Genomic DNA, 27,039 nt, shown 5'->3' on the forward strand with positions numbered 1-27,039 from the left:
GCAGATGCTGCAAGTGGGAATTGGCACTTTTTTTGGCCTGGAAATGTAGTCCCGTTGTGAGCTGTTCAGCCTCTCCCCTCAGCTTACGCATCAGTCTACCCAGCCTTGGAGAGGGAGAAGCTTTTCATTATCATAAGAGTCACCCGGGATCTCGCAGACCAGTGAAGCTCTCTCTCCCCCCCCCAAATAATGACATTACAGGAGTCTCTGAAATCTGCACGAGTACGAGGCTCCCCCCCCCCCCCCCCCCCCCCCCCCCAGCCCGCTCTCTTTCCTCCCCGGGAGCCGTCAGGGAGAAACGGAAAGGCTCGCTGTTCTGAGGAAAGAAAAAAGGCACCGCTGGAAGAAATGAGGCGGAAAATATTTGAGAAGTCAAAGTGCGTAGCGGAGCGCCCGAAGGCTCTGTACGCGCCGCACGAAAAGTGTCGCGAGCGCCGCGTTTCACAGACGAGTTCACCTCCAACTGCATTTTCATCTCTAATACGCATGTGTGTGTGTGCGCGCCCATGTGTGTGTGTGTGTGTGTATTCCCGTGTGTGCGTTTCCAGTAGATAGGTTACGAGAGGATGAATCTGTGAAGCGTGCTTTAATTTGCTGTGTCACACATTTTCTTTCATTGTCGCTGCAGCTCAAGAGGACGGTTAGCAACAGTCTTTTATTTATTCTCTCTCCGTTCACCAACGGCAGAAAGGGTACAGCGGTATACCATCTACGCCTTCTTGAACAGAGCTTGCCAGAGGGGGTGGGGTGGGGTGGGGTGGGGTGAGGAGGGTAGCTTTTCTCTGAGCTGGTGAACCCAGAGTTTGCATAAAAGTTTTTAAAAAGCCTGATATATAGGAAGATGGCAGTGTTGTATACAATAAAGTGTGCCTGGGAATAAGTGAGTGACGCTGAGGATGTGCAGTGATTTAATGGGCTGTGTGTGTGACTCAGACGCAGGTGAGTGGAGGGACAGGCAAGCGTGGAAACTCTCAGGCAGCAGAGAGGGCACGTCATTGCCAGCTGGGATGGCAGCGCTGCCCTCATCCCCCCTCCCCCCCCCCCCCCCACCCCCCCACCCCCACCCCCGGCCTCGCTAACTTACTGCGGCCCTTCTCCCCAGCCTGGGAGGAGTAACTCAGCTCTGTTTATAAATCTCCCTCCTCAACACATTTCTACACCCCCCCACCCCACCCCACCCTACCCCCAAGTCAAGCGAAGCCATTTCCAAATTACATTAATTAACTGATTAAGAGAGAGCTTTAGTTCATTTAGCAGACCCTCATGCAGTACCTTTCTCCAGTTGCCCGTAATTGTCCCGGGACACGTAATACAGAGGCCATGTGTCGCTTTTTGGGAGCGTGTCCCACGTACCCCCCCAGGGAGGACGCCCCTGAGCACACCGGCTTTCAGTCAGCAACTGCCACATTAGGCAGTTCATCAACAGCACCCTGAGAGCGGCAAACCAGCCCCTGCCAGCAAAGGTCATTTAAGTTCGCCTGCAATACTTCAGTTCCTCGGATAACTGTTTCTGCACAATGTTTGTGGGCGGGGCTGACATAAACAAAAATGAATGTCTAAATCAGCAAAAATGGTCTTTTTGGCTGCCAGAAATTAGAATTAGAAATATAGGGACTCCCCCGGGCAGTTGCTGATGACAGTGCCCAACTCATCGTGTAAATCTACACTGTTTGGCCTGTTGTTGCATCCACGTTCTATATTAAATGAAGTAGAACCTGGGAGTTACGACTTATCGCTCATCCAGACATGATTTGAAACCAGATGCAGTCCATGTTGTTTTGCCTTATCAATATTATGCATAGCTTTAATTGATAAATAAATTTGAAACACCATCAGAATTAGTGAAAGGGACCGGCCTTGGCATTATTGTTGAAGTTTAAAGTTAGTTTAAAGGATCTGCTTTGTTTAGGACGTGGGACCAGAATATTCTGATGGGAACCAGGTTACTGTTGGTTCGATTACTCATAAATTTAAAATAAGGAACATTAAAAAACAGGCTGCAAGAACATTAAAAAAACAATATAATTTATATTATTTTTTATGTTACAGTTTACAAATGGAGGGTTTTAATTCTTTTAGAAACATTTATTTTGACCACTTTCAAAGGTACAGATATTTACTAATTCCAAACATATTAATGTCTCCTTTCCTGATGCATGGATATGCCAGAGGTTCTGTTGTGGGCACAATAAATATTAACACAGAATTAATGGTTCACATTTGCATGGTGGTAGCATTATGTTGGGTTACATTAGAACAGCACACATACGGCTGAGCAGGTCAGCTGTAATTTGTAAAAATTGTGAGACCACTTCATGCTGTATCCTCCATGTTAATCCCTTATTGGTGTAGTATATTCATAACAATACATCTAATGCATTTCAGTTGACTTGGGGTGGGGGGGGGGGTGGAAATCTGCACAATTGGGCAATAAGGCATTAAAGATAAGTCTTTCCATCCGCTCACTAAAGCATGGCGCTTGCCCTTGTAATCTGAAATGATGAAAAGTCACTGGGCAGTGAATCCGACGAGGAATTTGCTGAAACGGACGCAGGGTTTTATACGGTAGATAGGTAGAACAGTCATAAAATGAGAGCAGGAATTTGTTAACACTGCAAAGACCTCACCCAAAAACAGAACAATTGGTTCAAATTAGTCACCGACGTTCACTGACGGTCTCTCCAGAGATTATTTTTAGAGATGCGGCTTTTCGCCAACTATACTGGAATCGGCCAATGTTAGTTACATTTTTCATTATTGGTATCAGTCAGAGGAAGCTGATAAGGCAGACAATAATCATTTTTCTTTTCAAACAACTAGTGCATCATCCATGGACACCGCATAGGGCTTCAAGAACATAAACAAAATGGCCGATAATTTGTTAAAAGAGACAATATTATTAATTGTACTATTATTAAGGCTAATGATAAACAGGCCTAACTCAAACATAAGCACAGCTTTGGTTTCATAAAGACATTGCACACAAAATTAAAAATCAATGCTTTATTCAGAGACATGAATATCGACATCAGTGATAACAATACTGAACAGCAGCTAATAACCAAAACAATTAGGTGTATTTGAGAGATAACTGCTCAAAACAAGCAACAACGTGAACAACAAGCTGCTGATAGCATGCTATCGTATACATACATAACATACAAAAGCAATTACGTATAATTAACACAAACACTACACTTCTAAATGTTTGAGTGTTATAAATGGAATCTAAATGAAGTTTAGGCGATTTTAAATGAAATATAAAACTATGACCTTATTTACAAATAGCCTGACATATTAAAATGAATGGTGCTGATGCTGCAGATTACTGGTGTTCCTCGTTTAGCATAAGTAACAAATTGCTTCCTCAACATTTTCTGGCTCGCCTTTCTCCATTTGGAATAGAACCAAAGTGTGCTGTACGCTGTCAGATATTTAGTGCTCTGATTATGGCCTCGGAGAGGGAGGCCGTGAATTGGATACAGTATCATATTGTTATTATTGTTTGTAAGAATATGGTCTGGCCTCCCCTGCACAAGCATCAAAGCAAGCGTGATTGCAACTTAATTTAAAATCCTCTGATACCCTGATCCAGGCAGGCGATCTATGGGTCTCACCTCCTGCAGAGTTTGTCTCGAAAGACTACTTTTTTAGAACTAGTTCTCAGTTTCAAGCGGAAACCAACATGGTACGATTTGGTTTTGTTATGTGGAAAATATTTTGACTGAAGGTGGAGGTTACAACTGGCTGGCTTTGACAATTATCTGTCTACAAATATCATCCCGTTGTAGAAGCAGAAAATAACTTCTGTGCGTTTTATAGGTATTTAAAAGCTGAACTGAATTACCTCCTTATATATTCATGTTTGATCTTATTAGAAAGAGAGTTCATTCAGGAATCTTTTGATAATAATAGCATAGCGCTGAGCTCTGCATCCAACAACATAAGTTCACTTTAATCAATAAGTACATGGTCAGCTTTTAGGTAGGCCAGACCTTGTCATAAATGAGCCTGACCCCCCTTTCCTTCTACACCTTAACTCAGCATCACCCAATCAGGGCAAACATCCTCAAGCCATGCTGGGTAAGGTATTTAAGTCGCAGGAAAATTTTGTTTTATGTTGCGGTTGGTTTTGGAGCCTTGGAGAAGAATAGTTTTTCTCTTTTTATTTTGGTGGCGGTTCCTTGGTTTTGTTTTTAGCTGGTTGCATTTAATCCTGTGGCACTGGAAGTTGGTAACACTTTGGCAAGGTTTAGCTCATCTGTCTCTCTCTCTCTCTTTTCTGGTATTGCCAAATTAATTGTTTAATGATTTGTATGCTGTCTTCTGTTTTAGAAGTAAATGAGCCTGCATTCTGTAAAGAACGTATGGCTTCAATTCATTAATCTAATTGACTGCTTCTTATTTAATCCAATTATTCAACCATTTTCAACAGTAATTATTAAATTAAATCACATAAAATGTATTGTGTATGTAGGTTAAGTGAGGGGTTCTAGCACGCAACATCACAGGCCTGTCTCCCAGGCCTCAAGCACCTGTAACTGCAAAACTCACCCAGGCCCCTGTAGCTCCTAAACAAACCCAAGAATGTACAAAGCAGAATGCCTCCCTGTGACTCAACTCTACAGAGGAACATCGACAACAGCTTTAATATCCAGAGCGTTAGTATCACAGTAGGATTGCCTGAGTAGGCAGGGTTTTTGGTTTTTTTTTTTATTTTTTAAACAATTTCTGTTAAGAACTGCTCTTTCTTTTTTAAACATTATAAAATGCAAATGTTACATCATCTCGTATAAGTATTGTAATGGCCACTTTTCAATATGCATTGCAGCAGCGCGCTGAGCACGAAAAGAAATGGCAATAGAAGTGATGAACGACGTCTGAGCTTTCTGCGAGCCACTTGAGCCCTTCTCGTTCCAGATAAGAGCGCTAACCGAGCGCGGGGCAGACTGATGAAGGGGGTTTGTGACATGCTATTTTATACGGTGGGCGCAAAATGGCGGTCAGTCGTGAGGCGATTATGAGAAGAGGCCGAACGGCAGAGACGGGAGAGAGACCGAGCGCTCGGCTGGGGGCGGACGGAGGAGGAGGAGGATGACTGTTTGCCATCCACTCAAAGCCGCGTTCTAAAAAAACGCTGAAATATTTTTGGCCCTGGCCCATTTCTGATGTTATCGACTTTTTCGAGTGGCTCTGAAGGAATGCCAAGATCAGAGGGAGAAGATCTGATTGGACGCAGCCCCCTCAGTAGTGTTGTCGGGGTAACAGGAAGCACGGGAGGAGGGGCCATGGCATGTAGTGTCATGTGTGATGTCATTTACCATGGATCCCTTGTGATCCCCATAGGAACAGCCGTATCCCGGGGAACACATGTATGACCCACATACATTCTGCTGTCTGCTCATTTTTCATATTTGATGAGTACTTGTTTGTGCTTTGGGCGAGGGGGGGTGTTTTGCTGAGAGCTAAAAGCTGGAGAACATGGCCTTAATGCATTTTGCATTTGTATCAGCAACGTACTTGGTGTTAATCCTCTCTGGTTACAAGGTCGTGAGGAGTACTGTTCTAAAAGAGGAACAAGGGAGTCACCAAAATCAGAAATGTAAACACAATTTCTGGAATTTTGTTTTATTGCATTTTGAGAAGTGCAAGGAGACATAGACCCCTGTGCCAGCAGACATTACATCTTCACAAAGTTAACAAATTTTTTAAAATTAAAATAACAAAGAGAAATTTATAGTTATAATGTTGGCTATTTAGGCAATGGTTCTGTATGGAGTTAATCCGTAAGCGACTTGCAATGTAATGCGTACAGGGATGCAGAGGGCATCTGCCCAAGTGTCAAGGAACTTGGAAATATTGTAGCAGTGATGTTAGCATAGCATAACTAGAAGTAAGCCAATGTTTGCTAACTTGAGGCTGTTTGTAGCTTGCTAGCTAGTTAGCAATAGTACACAATTTCAGCTTACTTACTGGCATAGCAAATTAACTGCATTAACTGCATATTTAATGTAGCTTGTTATCTAAAACAGCAGCGAGGTAAGCCAGATAGCCTATCATCAGCCACTTTTAAATAATATTTTTGTGAACATTTTCTACTAATTTTCTCACTGAAAGCCGTGTTCTTTCACTGAGCTTGAGCAATTTATGCCATTATATGCCTTTCTATTAGCTGGCTATCCATCTCTTTCTTCTCTGTCACACAACTACCTGGAATTCGGTAAAATACAGCGAAAAGGGGGACATTTATTGCATTAGTTGTGATTTATTTTGGGCCAATGGGAGGTTTGCTACAAAGCATTTTGGCCATTCTGGGCAGTGTAATTTCTAGCCCTTGGCACTCCATATATTTTATAAAGGGGAAAATTAATGGAAAATGATTTATTTTCTGTAGATTTGCATAGAAAGGGTAAACATGTTTTCACGATCTGCTTTTCATATGAAATGTAACAATGATATAATAATAATAATAATAATAATTGAGTTTCGAAATATACCTTTGGGGAAGTTTTATTTTGCCTTCACTTTAATGGGAGCTCCAGTGTTTTGCCCGCAGTACAGGCTTGCTTCCGGGGTTTCTCAGCTTCGGCAGGCTGACAGGACAGGGCCTGCTCTCCAGTCCCGTTAAATATGCATGTCTGTGGGTAATGATGGAGTGTGTGACAAAGGAGGGACCGGCTGTACCTCATTACCGCGCTAAATATCCCTCCGTCCCGAAGTGTACCCCCAAGTTCTCACGCGCGCTTCGACGCCCGTTTTCTCTTCAGTGGCTGAGGGCTCACGGCTGTGCAGTATACGGGGTTTATCCTAATGTCGGAGGCACTGACTCCGCCTCCAGCGTGCCCTTTCCTGAAGGCCACGCCTCTGGATATTTCGGCGAAGGGAATTCTTTTGAGACACCGTGACGATCTGGACGAGAAACTATTATAATCAGGAGTCAATGTTTTAAAAATAAAGTAATAATGTGGAATATAACAATGTAGGTTGATAGGTAGACTGGAGTGGAGCCGCTACAGAAACAATAAACCTTCATGTCAGGAGTCAATGCGACAAATTAAAATAACAATAAAATACTGTAGGTCCTAATGCATATTTTGGCTATAGTGTGAAATTATTTCAGGGAATTATTGTAGAATGTTTAAACAGGCATCTCTTGCTCATCCAGAAACGCAAGGAATTCCATTACATCTCTATCCAGTTATATTTGCTTGCATTGCTTTTATGATATTGTGATCACAAGCAAGAAGATATAAAAAAGAACGTTCAAAAACAAGCACCATTATCGGCACTGTGACCATGCTTACGTTAAGTATATTGAGCCAGACACATGAGGGATGTTATTGTATACTCTGTCCCACTGCAGTACGATGTAGAAGAGTTGTGAACTGAAACCCTAGCACAATTGGAAAACATTACCTCAAAATATTAAAAGCATTGAAGTGTTTAGACTTTAGGTGTTGAAAGCTGAAGGATAGACATTGTTATGCGGGGAGAACGTCTTTAATTTCTCGTGGAGTCATAAAATCGTAATCGAGTTGATTCACCATTAATAATTAATGATTTCCCTATACACCCCCTTTCCAAAGGTTTTTTGTAGTCTTTTATTATGTGTGTGATTCATTTTATTTTTCTGTGTTGGGAGAAAACTTCCCCTGGGGATAGAAAAAAAGAATTGTAGTGAAATTAATCAGTCTTCCAAGCTTATGCTTCCCAGAAAGGTAATGCATGTTCCAACTGTCCTCTGAATTACTCTAACATTGTTGTGCATATGATCGTTATTGAATGAACAGCACAATCTTTCTGCAGTAGTAAAATAAGTATTTCTCTTCTTGTCTTTTAATGCAAAAATTGGGTATATTTTATTCACACATTTATTTAATTATCATACATAGGCTGGGATTTGTCCTTAGACTTTGTTACATTTAAGTTTTTTTTTTTTTTTTGTGAAAGCAGCTTGGCATGGAGTTCAACAACTGCACACGTGTGTTTATAAAGAACCAAAGCTGTCCTTGCATCTGTAAATAGTTAAGGTCGGACGTGAATAAAATTCAGGCCATAGTTATATCGGGTGGCTGAGAGAGAGTGCATTTTCACAGCGAGCTCGGACACACAGCCAGAAGAATCCAGGTGAGGTGCGGCACCTTGCTCAAGGGCACGGCTGCACTGTCCCAGTTGTCAAGGCCACAGGGCGAACGGCGGAGCTGGAAAAAGCTGTCTGTTTCTCCCAGGAAAGCTTTTTATAACTGAAGCGGGGGGCGGGGGGAACGCAGACGGCCGTGCCAGCCCCTAAAGCAATCCGGAGTTGTGAAGGAGAAAAAGGATTCGCTGTCAACAAAGAAAGGGGAAAAAAGTAGAATTGTGTCGGCTTCATTGTCAGCACAGTAATGCACAGAGGGGGGTCAGCCATAGTTTGCTGCTCGAGTGTGGAAGAGCTGAAAGGAAGAAAGATGCTAACGGGCTCTCTGTTCTGACGACATGCATGCTGAGCTAAATCCAGGCTGTTTTCACACAGAGAGCTCAGTATTTTAACCTTATTTCAGTCAGAACAACGCACATATTGAATTTAGGTTAAATATATGAATGAATATTCAATGTAATCACTTTGGTTTCGCGGTGAATGGATACAGTACGGTACTTCTGTGCCCGATACATCTCCCCTATTTACAGGAGAAATATCACACATGTTGAATCATTAATGTTGTTTATCGCTGCACTGGCACCTTGGTACGAGTCATAACAAGATGACCTTATCTTTCTCATCAAACTTTCAGATCAGAGAGATGTCATCTAACCTGGACCCAGTGATGCCACACCACAGCTCTTTCATTTATCTTTTTCCACCCATATTTTGTTCTTTTCTCAGAATTTCAAACACCCACATGTTTTGTAAGCATGTCCATTTGATGTAGTGTCTGCACAGCCGTTGCGCTGGGGCACTGCGCTTTTTCAAACAGCTGGTGCAGGCAGCCTGCAGAACCCCAGTCGCTGAGTACAGGTGGCAGGAAAATCCCTGCCAGTCAACCCCATCCGACCTTGAGCGGCACTGTACTCAATTATGCATCGTCTTGCTGGTCTCTGAGCACAGGTCTGCAATGGCTCTGCCGGGGGTTCGATTCCCTGCTCCAGGAGTGCGAGCTTAAGCCGGAAGCTCCTGATTACCACCTCTGTTTTTACATGTTAAGTTTCAGATATTCTCAGTGTCTGAAATGTAGGCAATATAGTGAGGCTGTAGTGCAGGAGCTTCCGAACTCTGCCACTCAAGTCTGCTTTTTTTTGCCGGTAAAGTGTACTCTCAGTGGTTTGCTGTAAGGTTTTAAGCCTTTAGTGTTTTGTTGATGTTTTAAGCATCTCACAGTATGCGTGTACACAGTGCACCATGCCATATTAAGTTTGACAACTGATGCACTTTACAATAAAACTGTTTTCCTGAACAACTGTATTATCCTTAGTATGCAGTATCTTGGAAAATGAGGGCACTATCTCATATTAGTGTGGCATTCAGGCTACACCCGAGCCCCCCCCCTTCCCCGCCACTCACCCCGCCAACCCCACCATCTGGATATTATTGGTTACTGCCATGTACAATCACTGGCTTCTGCCAATTTCCGTAAGGTAATCTGGTTCTTGTCTTGCTGTGGAATATTAATTATTTCCATTTCATTCATTTTGGCCGAGGCTCATTCTGACAGAGCTAACCTTGCTAGAATGTGCAGGGCGTGATGCGAGACAGCTGAAATTCAAGGTGTCCCGGGTAACACATGGTTTCCAATTACTCGCGGTTGTTCCCAAGGATATTCCACAGTAGGCAAGAAAGGCCCTTTTTCATTATTTATTGTATTGTTTTATTAACTTGTTCGTTGTATTTATGGTAAGGCAATAAAGGGCTTTCCCTGCTGAGCAAAGTAAAAAAAAATAAAAGCAGTTACAGATGTCAAACCGACCGTCGTATTAAATGTTACATCACAGGACCTGTAATGAAACAAAACCCCCTCCTGTCTGCATGAAGGAAGAGGAACGTATTTCCTACCCAGCTGCATGATGCAATGATGAAAAGCCATCACCAGGCAACAATTAAGCAATTACATACTGCGTATCAATTATCATTAGCTGAACAATTATCCCATTCCAGTTGACATCTGCAACAACATTCAAGCAATCAGGGCAATTATTTTGTTTACGACGAGTGCCGTAATCAAGAGGGCTCCCGAATAATGTTTCCCACACAAGCCCCTAAGTGCTCCGCGAAAAAGGTCTGAGCACGTTTTCTAAAACCCCTCATTAAAACGGAAGGACGGACATGATAATCATGCAAAGTCTTTATTTTGGACTGTTTTTTTCATCATGGACTTGGAAACGAATTTGATAAATCTAAATCAATAGCGCTTTTTATGCTACATTTATTTATTTATTTGCTTAATTTATACTCCGTCGGGACATCCTATCAAGCATTTGTGCACTTAATATCTCGTTTCACCCGCTTATGTAGCGGATAAGCCTGTTGACTCAGCCTGCACTCTTGCCTGTAGTCACCCGAGTTATTTCTACTTGATGCAGATTGGCATAATGGCCTTGTAATCGCGTTGGGAAATAAAATAAAAAAACATCTACCAAACGAATGAATGTAATGTAGATTAGATACTACACAGCCTGTTTTACAGAAATTAGATCACAAAGCGGCTTTGGTATTGAATATATCAGTATCAGAACTGCATCAGATCGGATGCCTCCCAAATGGGTCACTTTGGACAACCAGGGACCGGCCGGTGAGACTGCGTGTTCTCTCAGCTGTGAACAGGAGGACTGCAGCCACGGCTGGGTCGCGCACCAGCGCAGTGGCACTGAACGGTGGGGGGGGGGGGGGACTCGCGGCGGTGAAGCCGTTCCTGCTCTGGAGCCTGTGGTTACCTGCCGGGACACCTGAGAGAAGACAGGCCTGCTAACAGGTGTGCGTGTCGCACGCCGGTGTGACACCCCTTGGGAGGGAGACGCGGCTATTCCGGGAGTGTGCCGACGGTTGACGCGTGGAGAGAGAGAGAGAGAGAGAGAGAGAGAGAGCGCAACCACACCAACACAAAATAAATAAACACCTTCAGCCCTCCCCCTGTTGTTCTGAGTGAAAACAAACTAAAATAACAAAGACAAAAAAAGCAGAACAGCTTTTCAGCTCGCCGCTCATGGTTGGCCAGTTTTTGTCAGCTGACCAGCTCCTCCAGCTTTTCAGCAGTGGTTTATTTTGTTTTGTGCTCGGACAGACAAAATTAAATAAAGACTCGCCCTCTCGGTGTGTGCTTCCTGTCTCGGCCCCCGAACTGCGGAGAGGAACACACCTTTAAGCACCCGGGCTGATTGGTTGACGCAACCCAGGTGCGTGTGCTCTCTCCACCAGCCGGTGCAGCTGAGACCAATCCATGCTTGGGCCGGTCGCTTTCTGTCTCCACAGACACACAAAGAACATGCAAACAGTCCTTATTTTTAGGGTAAAAACATGAACCTGAGTAATGAAGACAGTATTGAGTTCGGAGCTATTAGCTCATTTAATCAGAGGGACTATGCCTTTCTGCAGTAAACCAGGGAACGTTATGGCCTCCAGGCACACACATTTCCAAAGGCAATGCAGCTGAGAAGGAGAACAATTTAGTGACTGTGCTACTCAGACTGTGGGAATTTAAAGGCTTATTTTCAAACCAAGACTCACCTATTGATCAAAGACTACAAACAACATTTTTATGAAATGAAATAAAATTCCTGCTTATGAGGAGATATATTTTGTATTATAAGATGTAATGGCATATTCTGTCATTAATAAATTGGTAAAAGTTTTAGTTTAGTACATAACCTGATGGAATTTATAGCAAACCTAAAGCTTCATAAGCATACGGTTCTGATGAAGGACTTGCTGCCTGAAATGCATTTGGTGTATTCTGGCTTTATAATCTGTTTGGAACCCAAGGGAGCCGTCAACCAAAACAAATGTTTTTTCAATATACTAACATAATCATAGCTTTTATTTTTTGTGATTAAACACTGTAGCTATTGCTGTATTCGCCATAAAAATGCTTGAGTCATATAAATGTAATGGTGGAATAACAAGACCTTTTATTATGAATGCATTATGGAGGCGGATAGATGAACAGAGCTAATGTACTGTTCAAGTGATTGTCTTCCTAATTCTGCTGATTAAAAAAAATTGTGAAAATTGGACTGAACGTTTTTTTTTTAAGTCAACGAGAATCTCATTTATAGAGCGTTAAGGGCTCTGGTGTGCTTAAGATAAAGCCTCCCTCAGTCATTACAAATTTTGCTGTCAAAGGGAAAGTGGGGAAACAGCAGATTCGGGGTGAAAATCGTCTTCTAATTGGGTTAAACTCAGCCGAGTGTGGGCGTCCGGTAAGAGACCTCTTCAGCAGTTTACTGTCGTACACGTTTGTTGTCAGGACTTGGCGTTTGGCTGGGTCAGACGGTCGTGGCGTGCCGGATTGTCTTGAAATCGCCGGGGTATACACCCTGCCCACTGCTGTCAGGTGCCTGCGGAAACAGAGGAAACAAAATGGAGACAGTGAGGCTTTTGGCTCTGTGGCGGCCTGTAGCGAGGGGGGAAGGTGGACAGGGGTCTGCGTCAGGGCCATGGGTTCACATGCAACCCACAGATTTCTGATAGGAGAATAACAACGGTGCAGTAATGTTGTACAGGTCCAACAGCTGCTTCCTCCCACGATCTACCCACAAGTGGCAGAACTGCAGGTGTTCATTCGTTCATGTCAGACATAGTGGCAAAACTACGGGTATTCATGCATTCATGTCTGAAATAGTGGCAGAACTGCAGGTATTCATGCGTTCATGTCTGACATAGTGGCAGAACTGCAGGTATTCATGCGTTCATGTCTGACATAGTGGCAGAACTGCAGGTATTCATGTGTTCATGTCTGACATAGTGGCAGAACTGCAGGTATTCATGCGTTCATGTCTGACATAGTGGCAGAACTGCAGGTATTCATGCGTTCATGTCTGAAGTAGTGGAGACAATGTCTCAAGAACATCTTCAGCTGTGTTCACCTGTCATTCGTCTAAGCATCGTTTCCTTAGATTTACACTTACGCGCTTTATCGCTCTTATTCAGAATATATATTCTTTTAATATACAATCCATTTCATTAAACAGAGGTATATTTTACTGAAGTAATTCAAGTTAAGTACCTCGCTCAAGGATTCAATGGCAGTACCCCACCTGGGAATCAATCATGCGTTAAGCTCCCTCTACCCAGAGCCCACTCCCAACACACCCAACACTAATTTCTAATGAGCACAGGAAGTCTCATTACCAGGCTCTGCTTCCACCTAGGAACCGGACAGCCCAGAAACGGCTCTTCCTGCTAGCCCCTCTGTAGGATTCAGTCTGACGTCATTAATGGTGCTAAAGTACGCAGGAAAGCTCAGTCCTAACAACAGAAATCACGCCGCTACTCCATTTGTTTGTCCTGGTCGTTAACCCGTTGTAGCTGTTCATGGTGTAGCCCTGATTCTTAGCAAGGTCAGTGCTACATTAGCCACGTTTTAACACCCTCCAGGTTTTTCTGCCAGTTTTATTGTCTTTAGCTCCAGATGGGTGGCGGGCTAGTGATGTAATCAACTTGCTCTGGATTTAAAACTTTTAAAAAAATAAGCATAAATAAGTATAACCTACCATGTCAAGTGATGGTCTTTGAATCAATGTGCTGCTCATCAACAAAATTGTCTCACAGCTGAGACTGTATATTTTAATTTTTAAAAAGGATTTTGCATAGAACCAATTGGATATTTATTGGCATTTATCAAGAGTAACCCTGGAGTAAGACTGCACTGTCCTACAGCATTTATAAAGAGTAACGCTGGAGTAAGACTGCACTGTCCTCAGGCATTTATAAAGAGTAAACCTGGAGTAAGACTGCACTGTCCTACAGCATTTATAAAGAGTAACCCTGGAGTAAGACTGCACTGTCCTCAGGCATTTATAAAGAGTAAACCTGGAGTAAGACTGCACTGTCCTCAGGCATTTATAAAGTGTAACGCTGGAGTAAGACTGCACTGTCCTCAGGCATTTATAAAGAGTAAACCTGGAGTAAGACTGCACTGTCCTCAGGCATTTATAAAGAGTAAACCTGGAGTAAGACTGCACTGTCCTCAGGCATTTATAAAGAGTAACGCTGGAGTAAGACTGCACTGTCCTCAGGCATTTATAAAGAGTAACGCTGGAGTAAGACTGCACTGTCCTCAGGCATTTATAAAGAGTAAACCTGGAGTAAGACTGCACTGTCCTCAGGCATTTATAAAGAGTAACGCTGGAGTAAGACTGCACTGTACTCGGGCATTTATAAAGAGGCCAGACCTCGCACACAGGCAGCCTGTAGCTTGCGGAGCCGAAGAGGTCCCCTCCGAGTCTGTTCCCCGTCCCTTCGCGCTGTCCGCGAGGCCCCAGAGAAAGCCCTGAATAATTCAGGTGAAGTAAGTCGCCCTCTTCGGTTACCTGGTGAGCGCCGACGGAGATCGGCGGGCCTCGGTCGCTGCGGAGTTCACTCGGGGCGACGCCTGCCAAAACAGAGATGGGCACATTCCCAACACCCGCGGGCCATTTTTCTCAAGCCAGCGCCGCGCGATCGGTTTACCACCGCATTAGCAGTCCTCAGACACTTTACACTCAGCATCATGTTTCTTCAACAAGGCCGTTTATTAAATATGAAACACCTGCTTTTATTGGGCATGTAATTATGTCATAATAAAGCATTCATTAGGACTTGCACTGCTTTCGCAGAATTTGTACAGAGATATACCACTATTTCTTAAATTTTATTTATATAACTGGAATTTTGTTTACATACAGATGTCGCAGAAAAAAATATTGTGCCGTGCCAAGGTTCGACAAGCATGCTGGAGCAAACCCATTACAGACCAGCAATTTCCTATTTCCAGAATTTGCCTGGATCTCCCCCACCAACACCAGGTGATGTGTGTGAGTGTGAGAGAGAAGTTTTATAATAGCCTAAATACTGCTGTCCTGTGCAGGACCTCTTAAATCAACTGAATAAAACTGTCTATATGGTGAAGTGTTCTCAGCCAGCGATCAAGCGCCAGTCAAACTTTCAGTGAAGGCATTTCACACATTAAACCCAAAGGTCACGGGTTTGATGCCCCAGTGGGGCAGTGGCATTTGTCCCCTTGAGCAAGGGAACCACTTCAGTAAATGTCCAGATTATGGATTATATCTAAAATGTAAGCTGTGTACGTCACATAATTACACGTCAAAAAGTTTGGCAATTATGTGAAAAAATTTTTTTGAATCCAATAAAATATAAGCATGGTGTCCAAAGCAATTTGAAATATCTAATATACAATAAAATATATAAATTCCATAATTAACATTTTCTTTTACAGTTTTTCTAATATCAATATACATATGTAACAATGACAGGTGAGGGTTGTCCTTCTCCAAACAATGCCAATGGTGCGTGCCATTTAACGTGTGTAATTCTTTCACTGCAAGTCTCCTTGAGCCAACTAGTAAGCAAATGCCAAACGATTTATCCACTTGACTGATTAATGTACCTTTTACTGAACAATGCTAATGTTTACTATGACACTTCATCCATTTTGTGAAATGGTAGCTTGCAGACCTGGGTCAAATACATATTTGTTTTGGATTCAAATACTTTTCTACGCTTTACTGATCTTGTCTGGTGTATTGGAACCAATGAAATACTCACAAAAAGTGCAAACCCCACCTTCTGGTCATATTGGCAGGCTCAATTACACCAGGCAAGATCAACAGAGCACAGAAAAGTATTTGATCCAAAACAAATACATATTCGACCCAGGTCTGGTAGCTTGTCTAGTGTAATATAGCAAGTTAGCTAACAGTAATCGATTCTAAGTTTCATGGGAGCCCCTTTCATGTTCTATCTGCTATAACTCCCATCATTTATATAGGGTGTGCACCAAGACTTTCCTTATTAAGGGTGCTATATTTAATAATGCAGAACACAACAATTCTGCTGTTCAATAAAATTCCCATTAAAGTGGATACTGTAGCCCTCGTTAAAATCCATGCTGAATAGCAAAGTAATCATTCTTGACGGTAAATCATTTCATCCTTGAAACATTCTATACAAGATGCTACATGATAGTACCAGTTGATTGAGATACAGTGATTGAGATACAATGTTATCAAGAAAAAGAATGTCAATCATGGCAATCCATTCTGAAATGGTAGCTTGTCAGATTTAATATAGATGAGTTACCTAACAAATACCAATTCTGTGTTTGTGCAGAATGTATTAAAGAGTGGTTTAAATGGCAATAAACATGTCTCTGTATGGAACTAGATTGATTCATGGTTTGATTGATGATATGCTTTTCGTAATTAAAACGGCTTTCAATGGCGTACTCCTAATTTGCCTCTGTAGATAAACTGATGCTGTATTTATCCAGGGTGATGGATTTTTTTGGGGGGTGTCAGGGGGAGACCTCTCACCTGTGTTCTCATTCCAGGAATATCCCAGGTTGTTCTGTCCCTGCCCCGCCCGGTCCGTGGCCACCTCACCACGCCGTCCGTTACCCCTGACAAAAACCAAAAACAGCCTGGTCTGGGTCTGCTAGTCCACAGAGAACCTACAGAGTGGTACACTGACGCGGGCTAGACCGCAAGGTACAGCCACCCATCAGCCAGATCTGACGATGCTGTTACCCAACCCTGGCACAGGGGGCGCCCTGTGGAAGAAACGGCTTCCTCTGGCTGAGCTTTCATTTTATCACGCGTGACTGAAGTAACTGGACACTGCTCTGGGTCTGACATTACTGGACGTGTGTCAGCTATCAGCCATCTTGAAATTAATGTGCGGTTGGTAAAGGTGCTTGCGCTAACAGGAAAGATGCTAGTTAAAAGGTTTTGTTCAACTTTTTTTCCGATAGCTTGCAACCTATAAAGGAAATATTGAGTAGAACAGCTTTTATTACGCTTGATTAAATAAGAAGAAGAGCTGAGGCAACAAAAGACCCAGGTGGAGAAATGCAACCAATGCATTACGAGCGAGGCAAATTGAAATGGCGGCATTTTTATTATTGTTATTATTATTATACAATAATATCCATGGGCACTTGAAGTGATTTGATTAAGCGTGGTTGTTTTATTATACCACCATTAATAAGCGTAGACATTTAAAGTGATTCCATAAAGATAAATTTATGGCATTATAATTGCCCTGGCAGTGACTTTTAAGAATGTTGAAACAGGCGTAATACAATACAAGAATGCTTGATGACAAGAATAAAACATTCAGCCTATCTAGGATTACAATTTTTCCTTTTTTCTTGGTCCTGAAACCCCCAAGAGTGTCTTCTTCAACTGCTTTTCCTGGCAAGCTATTCCACACATTAACAATTGTGTAAAAAGATACTTGCAAATATCAGTGTCAATATATACCTTTTAACTACTGTTTAAACAACAGCGTATTTGTTTTACAGACAGCTGCAGCTACCCATAGGTGTAAGCTGTGAAGAAATGCCGGTCCAGACCCAGGTACACTGGAATCTTCCTTTCAATCACCAAAAAGGTAAGCTGAAGTCCACTATACGAGGACTGGATATGACGTTCTGGTATGGTGACAACAGGGGCCTTGTTTATAAAATGTTCTGCATGAACTGAACTGTGTTCTTGGCTATAAATAGCTGTACAAAATGAGTATTGCACCTTATTGAACCTGTGTTTTGTAATTGTCCATGATATGCACTTTTGTACATCGCTTTGGATAAAAGCGTCTGCTAAATAAATGTAATGTAATGTAATGCTCTTCGATTTGAACTTAAGCGTAATCTTAAGATCATTTCCCAAGTTGTACTTACGCTTGATTTATAAAAAATAACTGGCGCAAGTTAATCACACTAACCAAGAACCAAAACATGAAGAAGTATGAACCAAACATGAACAAACATGACCAAACAAGGTACTTGTGTTGGTTTGAAGTGGCGTATCTGTGTTTTACACACCTGTGATATTTTAATCACAAATTAATTTCAGTTTGACAGTTAAGGTGCTTTATATTTACACCATTTTGTTAAAGAAGCCAATAACAGCCATTTTCCTCTAAATAAGGTTGTATTTCAATGCTTCCTGCACTCTTCCTGCCTAAATTTATTATTTATTTGTTTTTTTATTTATTTGCTTATTTCTCAGGGACAATACGTATTGACAGTGTTAAAGTTTAAAACATGAAACAGAAGCATTGTACGTGGGTTTCTAGCCAAAGCTAATTTGCAACTCTTGTTCCTGATTAGGCTTTTGAGTTTTAATATCAACATTATTTCATTGCAAATAATAAGATTAAAATTACATTCAGTGATAAACACGAAGAAGAAAATACAACAATTAAGTTATATTTACAACCTATACGTGCTAGAGGTGTAGAAAGTATACAGTGTCAGTAATTGCAGGTCAGATTCCATATACGCCTGTGTTTTTTGTGTCATTAAAAACTTTGGGCTCTGTTTGTGTTTTCATTTCAGTTAGTAGAGCATTACATAATTTTGTATCTTGTCCAGCAAAAGATGACTGACCAAACATTGTTCTACATTGTGGTGCTCTGAGGTTATAAATTAGATGCACAAACACAGCGCACTTCAGGGATTTACACTTAGCCCTCACACGTGCAGTGCCTCCAAACAACCAGCAGGTAATTCACTTAAACCTACTATAAACTTTACATAAATATACACGTCAAAGCGGGATTCTATAAATGCTACTCATGGTTTTCTGCATAAGCCACTATTTAAGATACAGTTTGACCATATGACCATTTTATAAATGAGGCCCCTGGTAACTGTGACCTGAGTTTTTGATTTCACACAGAGTGCTAGTTAGTCGCTAAATTATCCAGGCAGGTTGGATTGTAAACAGACCCTATTTAAAGAAGGATGGGAGAGTGCTGCTTCAGGAAACATTATAATCAGCAGAACCTCCATGTGCTTTCAGTCACTACCTCATATGTGAAGAAATTAAAACTCTTGCCCGTTTAGAGAAAAACCATGTGATTTGTTCAAATCAGTGAAACACTCCCTCTCATTTCAGGGTTCCTGAAGCCAAACTTTCATCCATCACTGACAACATTACATTTGCTATTTTCAGACGCTGTTATCCAGAGTGAGGTACAATATTGGCTGCCCTGGTTATTTAAATTTTTTTCTGACCTTCTACGGATCTGCCTCCCACGGAGGGTGCTGAACTTTACTGTACATGCAGAACGTATCCGTAACAAGCCATAAGAAGAGAGACAAAGCCATAGATATGTAACATAAAATAAAAGTCCATATCCTGAACTGATATAATTAAACTTAAACACAGGCTTCACAGAATGGGTATTGAGGAATGGATGTTACACAGCGGGCATTGTTAATCTGCCAGGAGGCCTGTGTTGGCCATGGATTTTGTTTTTGTCAAAAATTAAATTGTGTGCTACGATATTTTCCTGCCTCACACTGTAGCCGCTTCCTGGTTTGTTTTTTTTATTAAAGCTTAAGTGATGTCTTCACTCAAGGCAAGAACAAATGTTATTAATCAATTAATTGCGGTTATAAATCAAATCAGCCAGCTCTTAATAAACCGCTTCCAGCAAAAGGGTGAAATAAGGAGAATATAAAGAGACAGAGAAAATGATGAACATTTCGGGTTAATCAATTAATTGTGGATGTTTTCCACAGCACTTGGGCCATTGCACGTTTTCGAGAGACAGGTGAGCTGCTTCCATTTGTTTGTTTTCCCCCAAGTTCACAGATCACATCCCTTGGCTAAGTCTCACTCTTTGGCCAAATGCATTATGTTAGACAAATTATTGATTACACCATTTTATCACAGCATCCTGGTGCCTGATAGACCACAGAGGATAGAAATTGTGTCTGAAAGCTCGGAACATTATACCTGAGGTCCCTTAACTACACCTGCCTTCCAGAGATGTACCTCTTTCCTTTTTACAGAACTCCAATAGCGCAGGTGCACCTGACATCCTGCCAGGCACTGACTGGCATGAGAAATACTGTGAAATATTTATGAATGCCAGAAATATTGCAATTAGTTGAGCTGAAGCACATGACTTCTCCACCCATTAACGAGGATCTCGAATTCTCCCTCTGCCTCAGAGCTGGAGAACCCCATTCCTGGAGGGCCTTGTTAATAACACTGAATACTGTTGTTGTCCTCCTGCCATTGCGTAATCGGCCAATTGGCTGATTGAACCAGGGTAATAAGTGTAAACATGAATCTGCATATGCACTAGCTCACCAGGAACAGGGTCCAGCATTCCAGCAGCACAGGCCCTCTGCTTGTACATAATGGACTTAGTTTAAAAACACCCGTGAAGCATCCGGTCTCATTGTTCAGATAAGTAAATGCACGCTGTTGCTCTGTCAGAGTAGATTCTCCACTTTGTGGTCCCAAATGTGTTTTTAAAGTCTGAGGCTGATTTCTTTTTTAAAAAAAGGTTTGCTGAGGTAAGTTCTGTTAGTTATTGCCACGGGCTGCTTTTCTGGCTGATGCTGTTTGAGCCTGCTTTGACAGATTATCAAAAGAAAAGAGGTCGAAGAAGGGACAAACTAAAAATGCCTCTGAAACATTCACTGCATCAGCACAAGCGCTCGCCATATTTCTCGCCAAAAAAGCACAAACAGAAGAAAACGGGGCAAAAAAGGTCAGGCCAAACGTAACTTCAATTTGTTCGAGCTACTGCGCTGGTTCGCGGCACGCCGCGGCTAACTGACTGTGATTAATTTCACCCGACAGCGCAGGCAGGTGGTTAAAGGCAACAGACTGCTGCAGGTTCGAATTCAGGCTGGGACGCTATATTCATAATAGTACCTCTGAAAAAGGCACTGATTCTAAAAAGTAGTACATTGTAAACGTGTGCCTGTATACATCTATCCCTCCTATAAAATAATTAATATAATATAATGTGCTTTTAACAAGGGAATTCATTCCACAGTTGCGTTCATGCTGCGAACCCCACTGATGATTCGAGAGAGTGTAGAGAACCATGGCTCTCCAACGAAACACGCGGTGCCAGCTGCTTCTTTTCACACCACAGACTCTCGCTAAGCTCACACAGAGTGGCCTCAGCAGGGGTCACTACTGAGCTATGAACGCGGACCCCGACATGACTGAACCGTCCCGTACCCTGGGCGGCGAATTTCGGCAATAGCACGTGACCCTGTCTCGTATTTGTATTTGGAAATTGACTCGGCAGGCTGCAGCTGCAGGTCAGAGGACTTCCTGTGTGTCACAGGCAGGCTGCAGCAGGGGGACAGAGGACTTCCTGTGTACCACAGGCAGGCTGCAGCCGCAGGGCAGAGGACTTCCTGCTGATCACAGGCAGGCTGCAGGAGGGGGACAGGTGAGACACTCTCACCACGTGAGCCCTACCTCTGCAGGAAAGTGCGCTCAGCCCCCCCAAGACCTATCTGGACACAGCTGGCAGCGGCAGCATCGAGATTTATTCACAGACCGCCATCTTTGACAGCAGTAACCTGCCGCATCCCACTCCAATCTATACCAGAGAGCAGTGTTAACCATTCAGCCTTCAAAAGCAGCACGATGGCGTTAAGGCACTAAAGGTGTCTTCTGCTGCTCTTACCTCGTGTCTTCAGTGCGTCTGGACTCTGAAAGGGAACAAAAAAAACAATTAAATTAGGAACAAATAGCTTCATTAACATTCTTGCACACTATTAAAAATGAGATTAAGCTCATGGTATACACAAGCAAAATTCCAAAATGGCAAAACGGTAAAGTTTTCTGCAGAAATGCCGGGCTATGTGATTCTTCTCTACAGTAGCAGAGATTGCTCAAACCACAGCTAAGCACAAGAGTATAGTGAATGTCCTATGTCCAGAACGTTTGCCTAGAAGAAACCCTGAATATGTGTGCTGTTGATAGAATCTTTTATGACAGTGGCATTCTGTTTCTTATGTTACCAGGGCAATAGAATTATGATACTGTGACATCATAACATCAAAATCAAATCAAAAACTATTTAAGTGTGGGATGTCCCATTATCCACCAGTGTTTGTGCTGGAGATCATCTGTATTGAGCTATTCTATTTTCTGCTTTTAATTGTGTCATTTCAATTGTGTAATTGATTTTTTTTTTCATCCTGATGGAGAACTGTTGGAAATTTTTAAGGAAACGTAGAAGGCCTGAAAGGTGAGATTAATTTTTTTTTACTATTTTGCAATTAGATCATTATTGTCCCAGAAGCAGGCTTCAGAAACAAGATGGTTAAGTCATAACTACCAGTCCAGCTATCATTTCACAGGAATCTACTCAGATGACATGTAAAAACAATCAAATAAAGGAGGGCCAAAGTAAGGGGAATAACTGAAAGATAGCTAATGTGTGCAATATAGCATATCAACAAGGTGGCTAATTGTGTGACAAGATTGGATACTCCTGTATGTATGATTTATTATTATAGCTATGGGACAAGCTGTGCATTGTCCCTGATGAAGAAATCAATACATAATAAATAAAGATAACATATTGAACTTGGCCAAACTAACCACCAGAATGAGTATTTCTATGAAAGAAACTTTGTTGGGTACCTCACCACATAAGTTGCAATTCATAAATAGCACTATAACTTGTTATCTTTTCAACTTCTAGGAAAGTCACTTTGGCCATTTTGGGGCTTGATAATGCGGGGAAAACTTCAACAATCAGAAGCATTCAAGGAGGTAAGGTTTTATTTAAGTATGCCACATTACTTGCTTGTTTATATTAACATGCTTAAAATATAAAACATCTATTAGTTTAGGGACCCAACCACAAGTTTTAATATAATGCTTATGCTGTGAAACACTGAATACTGCTTTGATTCTCAGCAGACTCAAAGTATTTTGAAATATTCAAGGCATGTAATATTCTAAACCTCATTTGTACTCTAAACTAGACTGTAATATTGCCACAGTCCTAGTGGATTCAAGTACATAGATGTAGCCTATGCTGTTCTTTATTTAAAGTGTTGTTCAAAATATGTAAGTTTTAGTGAAAATATTATGCTGGATTGGAAATTTAAATGACTTAATTAAATTATTTTTTGTACCAGAGCAGAATTATTGTGATACACAGAAAAACCTTCACAATGAATGGATTTTTCCCCCCGCTTGAAACATTAAGATAGGATTGATTTGTTGTTCTATTTTGATCTTCCTTTAGAAAACCCAGAAGACGTATGGCCTACCGTGGGATTTTGCCCCGTGAGCCTGAAACAGGGGCAGTATGACGTGTCCATCTTTGACCTGGGCGGGGGGGAGCACATGCGTGACATGTGGAAGCACTACTTCGCCGAGTGTCACGGCTTGATGTTTGTGGTGGACTCCAGCGACGGCCAGCGCATGAAGGAAACCGAGGACACGCTGGCCAAGGTTCTGAGCCACCCCCTCATCAAGGGGAAGCCGCTTCTCCTGTGAGTACAATTAGCTGCGCCGAATATGACACCACCTGTCCTAAAGAGGGAAAGGGTGGTACTGTACAGAGAGCGCAAACAAGTTAAATAGTGTGAAATAAGTGTAAAATATAATTATTGCAAGCGCCTCTGAGCCAATTAGTGAGTCAACCAGAGAATGAAGAACATGAAGACACAAATTCCAGGGCTGTTCAGTCATAGCCCAAAAATCAATTAAATCATATTTAATCATGAAAAGATCATCTCAATTTAGGATGAGAATATTGCTATGGATAATTTATTCTAATGGATTATGTTTATGGGCGACATTTTGAAAATATACAAAATGTCCCTTTTGTGTTAGCCTGGCAAACAAACAGGACAGAGAAGAAGCCCTGCGGGAGGCAGATATTGTAGATCACCTGTCCCTGGAGACACTTGTGAAGCAGAACAAATGCCGCTGTAAAGTAGTGAGTATTGTTAGGAGTCTGATGGAAAGGAGATGACAACCTTGCAGTGCTGTTCTGATGCAGTGTTTGACAGCGCTGTAGTATTGGGCACAATGTGTGCATCATGTGGCTGGAGGAGACTGCATCAAAGCTTCACGAGGCAAAATCAACATTTCAGGTGCCGTATTCTGCTGTGATGACCGTTGGCAAGAAGGCCATTGAGCATGGACTGGAGTGGCTTCTGGAGTCTGTGGGCACAGCCTATGACAACATCAATGGGCGCGTGCAGAAGGACACGGCCAAGCAGAGGGTGCAGGAGGAGAAGTTCAGGAGAGAGCGGGCAGAGAGGGTGCGCAAGGTTCGAGAGGAGAGGTAAGAGCTGTACCCCCTCCGACAAGGCTACGTAGACATATACGTGTGCATAGATGGGCCGATCCATGGACCCACTATGAAATTACTTGTGTTGTGTGATTCAAAATGATTTAATATTTGAAATGACAGGGAAAGGAGACAGCAGGAGGAGGCTGAGCGGGAAGAGGCTAAGACTGCAGAGCTGGATCAGGGGGAGAAGGGCACCATGGGAAACCCTGTCCAGCCATTTGGAGACTTCATCCCAGAGGTGAGAACACAGCTGGCTATAATAACTTATACTAAGAGATCAGGGATGAGAAGGCTGAACACAACTCAGTTGAATATACAATGAAACAGGGAAAGATATACCATGGATCTGACCAGAAGACTGTACAATTCACAATCAAGACTGGAAAGAGTCATGACTGGAACACCTGTGGTTCAAATGTGTTCACGTGCGTGTTTGTGCTCAAAATGTAGATGAAGACAATGAAGAAGACAGAGAGCAAGAAGGACAGTGACCAAGGTAAGTGTCCCTCCCCCTCAGCCTCTCCAATGTTACACATAATTGTCAAATAAGGTACACACATTTTTCTTTAGCCCAATTGTAACTGTAGAAGTATGCAGATGCTTACTTTTTTAGAATGAGAGGAAATATAGGGACTGGTTTATAGGAAACGCACATTTTACAGAAAAGCAGTAATGATCCTATATGTAACCCCCTACCGGCTCCAGCAGACCACAGCCCAAAGAGGAAGAGGAAGCTGAGCTTCTGGAGGAAAAATAATAGAGTGGCACCTCTGACTCCAGATGGCCCCGCCAAAACACGCGGCTGCCTCAAGAGCTGGTTTGGCTGGCTCAAGCACAATGTGGTGACGCCACAGTGACAGGGCTCCTCCCCCACCCCCCAAGAGCTCTGCCATAGAGAAGCAAAACAGCCATTACCATGTTTCCACACAACTATACTGTTTATGTAATCTTTTTTTGCTTTGAGAATTTGACCATCCAATTTGAAGTGTTTATAAGTGTTTAAGAGTTTTTAATTTATGCTACTACTAACCCTACTAACACTACTACCACTACTGCTACTACTACTGCCACTGCTGCTACTACTGCTACTCCTACTACTGCTACTACTACTACTGCTGCTACCACTGCTACTCCTACTACTGCTGCTACTCCTACTACTGCTACTACTACTACTGCTGCTACCACTGCTATTCCTACTACTGCTGCTACTCCTACTACTGCTACTACTACCACTGCTGCTACTACTGCTACTCCTACTACTGCTGCTACTACTGCTACTACTATTACTTCAGCTACTGCTACTACTGCTACTGCTACTACTGCTGCTACTACTGCTACTCCTACTACTGCTACTACTATTACTACAGCTGCTGCTACTACTCCTACTGCTACTAATACAACTAATACTACTGTAGTAGTAGCAGCAGTGGCAGTAGTAGTAGCAGTAGTGGTAGTAGTGTTAGTAGGGTTAGTAGTAGCATAAATTAAAAACTCTTAAACACTTATAAACACTTCAAATTGGATGGTCAAATTCTCAAAGCAAAAAAAGATTACATAAAGATTACTACTGCTACAACTACTGCTAATAATAATAATACAAATTGCTAAATTATACAATATGGTAAATGTCTGTGAATGTGCTCTTTTATTTAATAAAGTTCCTTTCAATGCATTATTTCTTTTTTCGTCAGTGGAACATTCATTCTTAAGCGTGGGTTGCAATTTTAATGCCATATCCTAACTGTCCCAGACTTATGCAAGGCATTTTACACATTTTCAGCACTTGCTCAAAAAGACAACACAGCACTGATTGCCAATGACTGCACGTTTTTGGAAGTTGTCCTTTGACTCTGCCTGCATCACGTCATCTGCCAGGGTACACGCATCTTGATTTTTTTTTAAAAGTCACAATTGTAATCCACTGCGGAGATGGTCAATAGTAGAATTCTGTAGACAGTAACAGCTGGCAAGAATGAAGGAGTTCTACAAACCAGGGAAACCTGGCTAACAGCATTTAGGGTTGCAATTCACCCGGACATTGATAGAAGTGACTGTGCTCTATTTTCAATCGGATTTTTACAGATATGAGCAACATGTTCATTAGATTAGAACAAAAATGCATGCCATGATTATGTAGTCGCAGGTGCCTTCGAGGACGAATGAAGTAGTTCACACCCTCCTAAACTGATATTTAAGAAGGAATGAGTTTACAAGTACAATTAGACATCACTAAAAAAGACAGAATAAAAACTTAAAGCCACCGTAAAGCCACAAGTCACATGGCCAGGAATATCCCATGCGTTACAGTAATTAGCCCCAAATCAAACAGGATAACAGCCACGGAAACCTGCAGCCTCACCAGCGTCTGCCTGTAAGAAATCTGTTCTGCAACCGTAGAAGACCAAAGCAGAGAGCACCGAACCACAGCAGCTGTGATCCAAGAAAATAAACATTATAGAGGAAATAGTTCCATATTACACATTCTGAGCAGACTGTGCACACTAGTGGCTCCGCCTCTGTCTGTCAAAGTAAAATACCAACTGCTACAGTCCAAGCATTTTGCTGTATTGCAAACATATGCTATGTAGTACTTCACTCCGTTTTAAAAAAAACATGCAAGAGTACTCAAGTAGAGAGCACACACTGAAAATACATATGAAGGCTGAATGAAATGAGGGCAGGTCTCACATTGATGACATCACAATGGGGTTCACCCTGGTATTCTAGGCTGTGACGTAACAATGAATCAATCAAACACTGCG

General features: G+C 42.2%; 2 protein-coding genes across 2 annotated transcripts in view; one reads left to right on the top strand and one right to left on the bottom strand.

Annotated features, from left to right (window-relative positions):
* Positions 1-12,079: 12,079 nt before the first annotated feature.
* Positions 12,080-27,039, bottom strand: part of igsf5b (immunoglobulin superfamily, member 5b) — a 54,939-nt gene continuing 39,979 nt past the window's right edge. Inside the window, exons 6-9 of the mRNA XM_035385659.1 lie at positions 21,641-21,665; positions 16,501-16,586; positions 14,500-14,561; positions 12,080-12,525 (exon numbers count right to left, since the gene is read on the bottom strand). Of these exons, the coding sequence (XP_035241550.1) occupies positions 12,454-12,525; positions 14,500-14,561; positions 16,501-16,586; positions 21,641-21,665 (245 nt within the window). The 3' untranslated portion in view covers positions 12,080-12,453. The remainder of the gene's footprint in view (positions 12,526-14,499; positions 14,562-16,500; positions 16,587-21,640; positions 21,666-27,039) is intronic.
* Positions 21,026-25,347, top strand: LOC118208947 (ADP-ribosylation factor-like protein 13B). Its single transcript, XM_035383960.1, has 8 exons — positions 21,026-22,207; positions 22,667-22,737; positions 23,219-23,468; positions 23,812-23,917; positions 24,075-24,268; positions 24,398-24,515; positions 24,728-24,773; positions 24,983-25,347. Exons 1-8 carry the CDS (start codon positions 22,161-22,163, stop codon positions 25,132-25,134), a joined length of 984 nt encoding a protein of 327 aa, XP_035239851.1. The 5' UTR covers positions 21,026-22,160; the 3' UTR covers positions 25,135-25,347.

Source organism: Anguilla anguilla, chromosome 12 (assembly GCF_013347855.1).
Source record: "Anguilla anguilla isolate fAngAng1 chromosome 12, fAngAng1.pri, whole genome shotgun sequence".
In the NCBI taxonomy this organism is placed as follows: domain Eukaryota; kingdom Metazoa; phylum Chordata; class Actinopteri; order Anguilliformes; family Anguillidae; genus Anguilla; species Anguilla anguilla.

Excerpts from the sequence above, each read along its gene's own strand:
- LOC118208947 (XM_035383960.1), top strand. The coding sequence starts at position 22,161 with ATGGAGAACTGTTGGAAATTTTTAAGGAAACGTAGAAGGCCTGAAAG. Across the intron at positions 22,738-23,218 it reads AATCAGAAGCATTCAAGGAG|AAAACCCAGAAGACGTATGG; the intron begins GTAAGGTTTTAT and ends ATCTTCCTTTAG. Across the intron at positions 24,269-24,397 it reads CGCAAGGTTCGAGAGGAGAG|GGAAAGGAGACAGCAGGAGG; the intron begins GTAAGAGCTGTA and ends TTGAAATGACAG.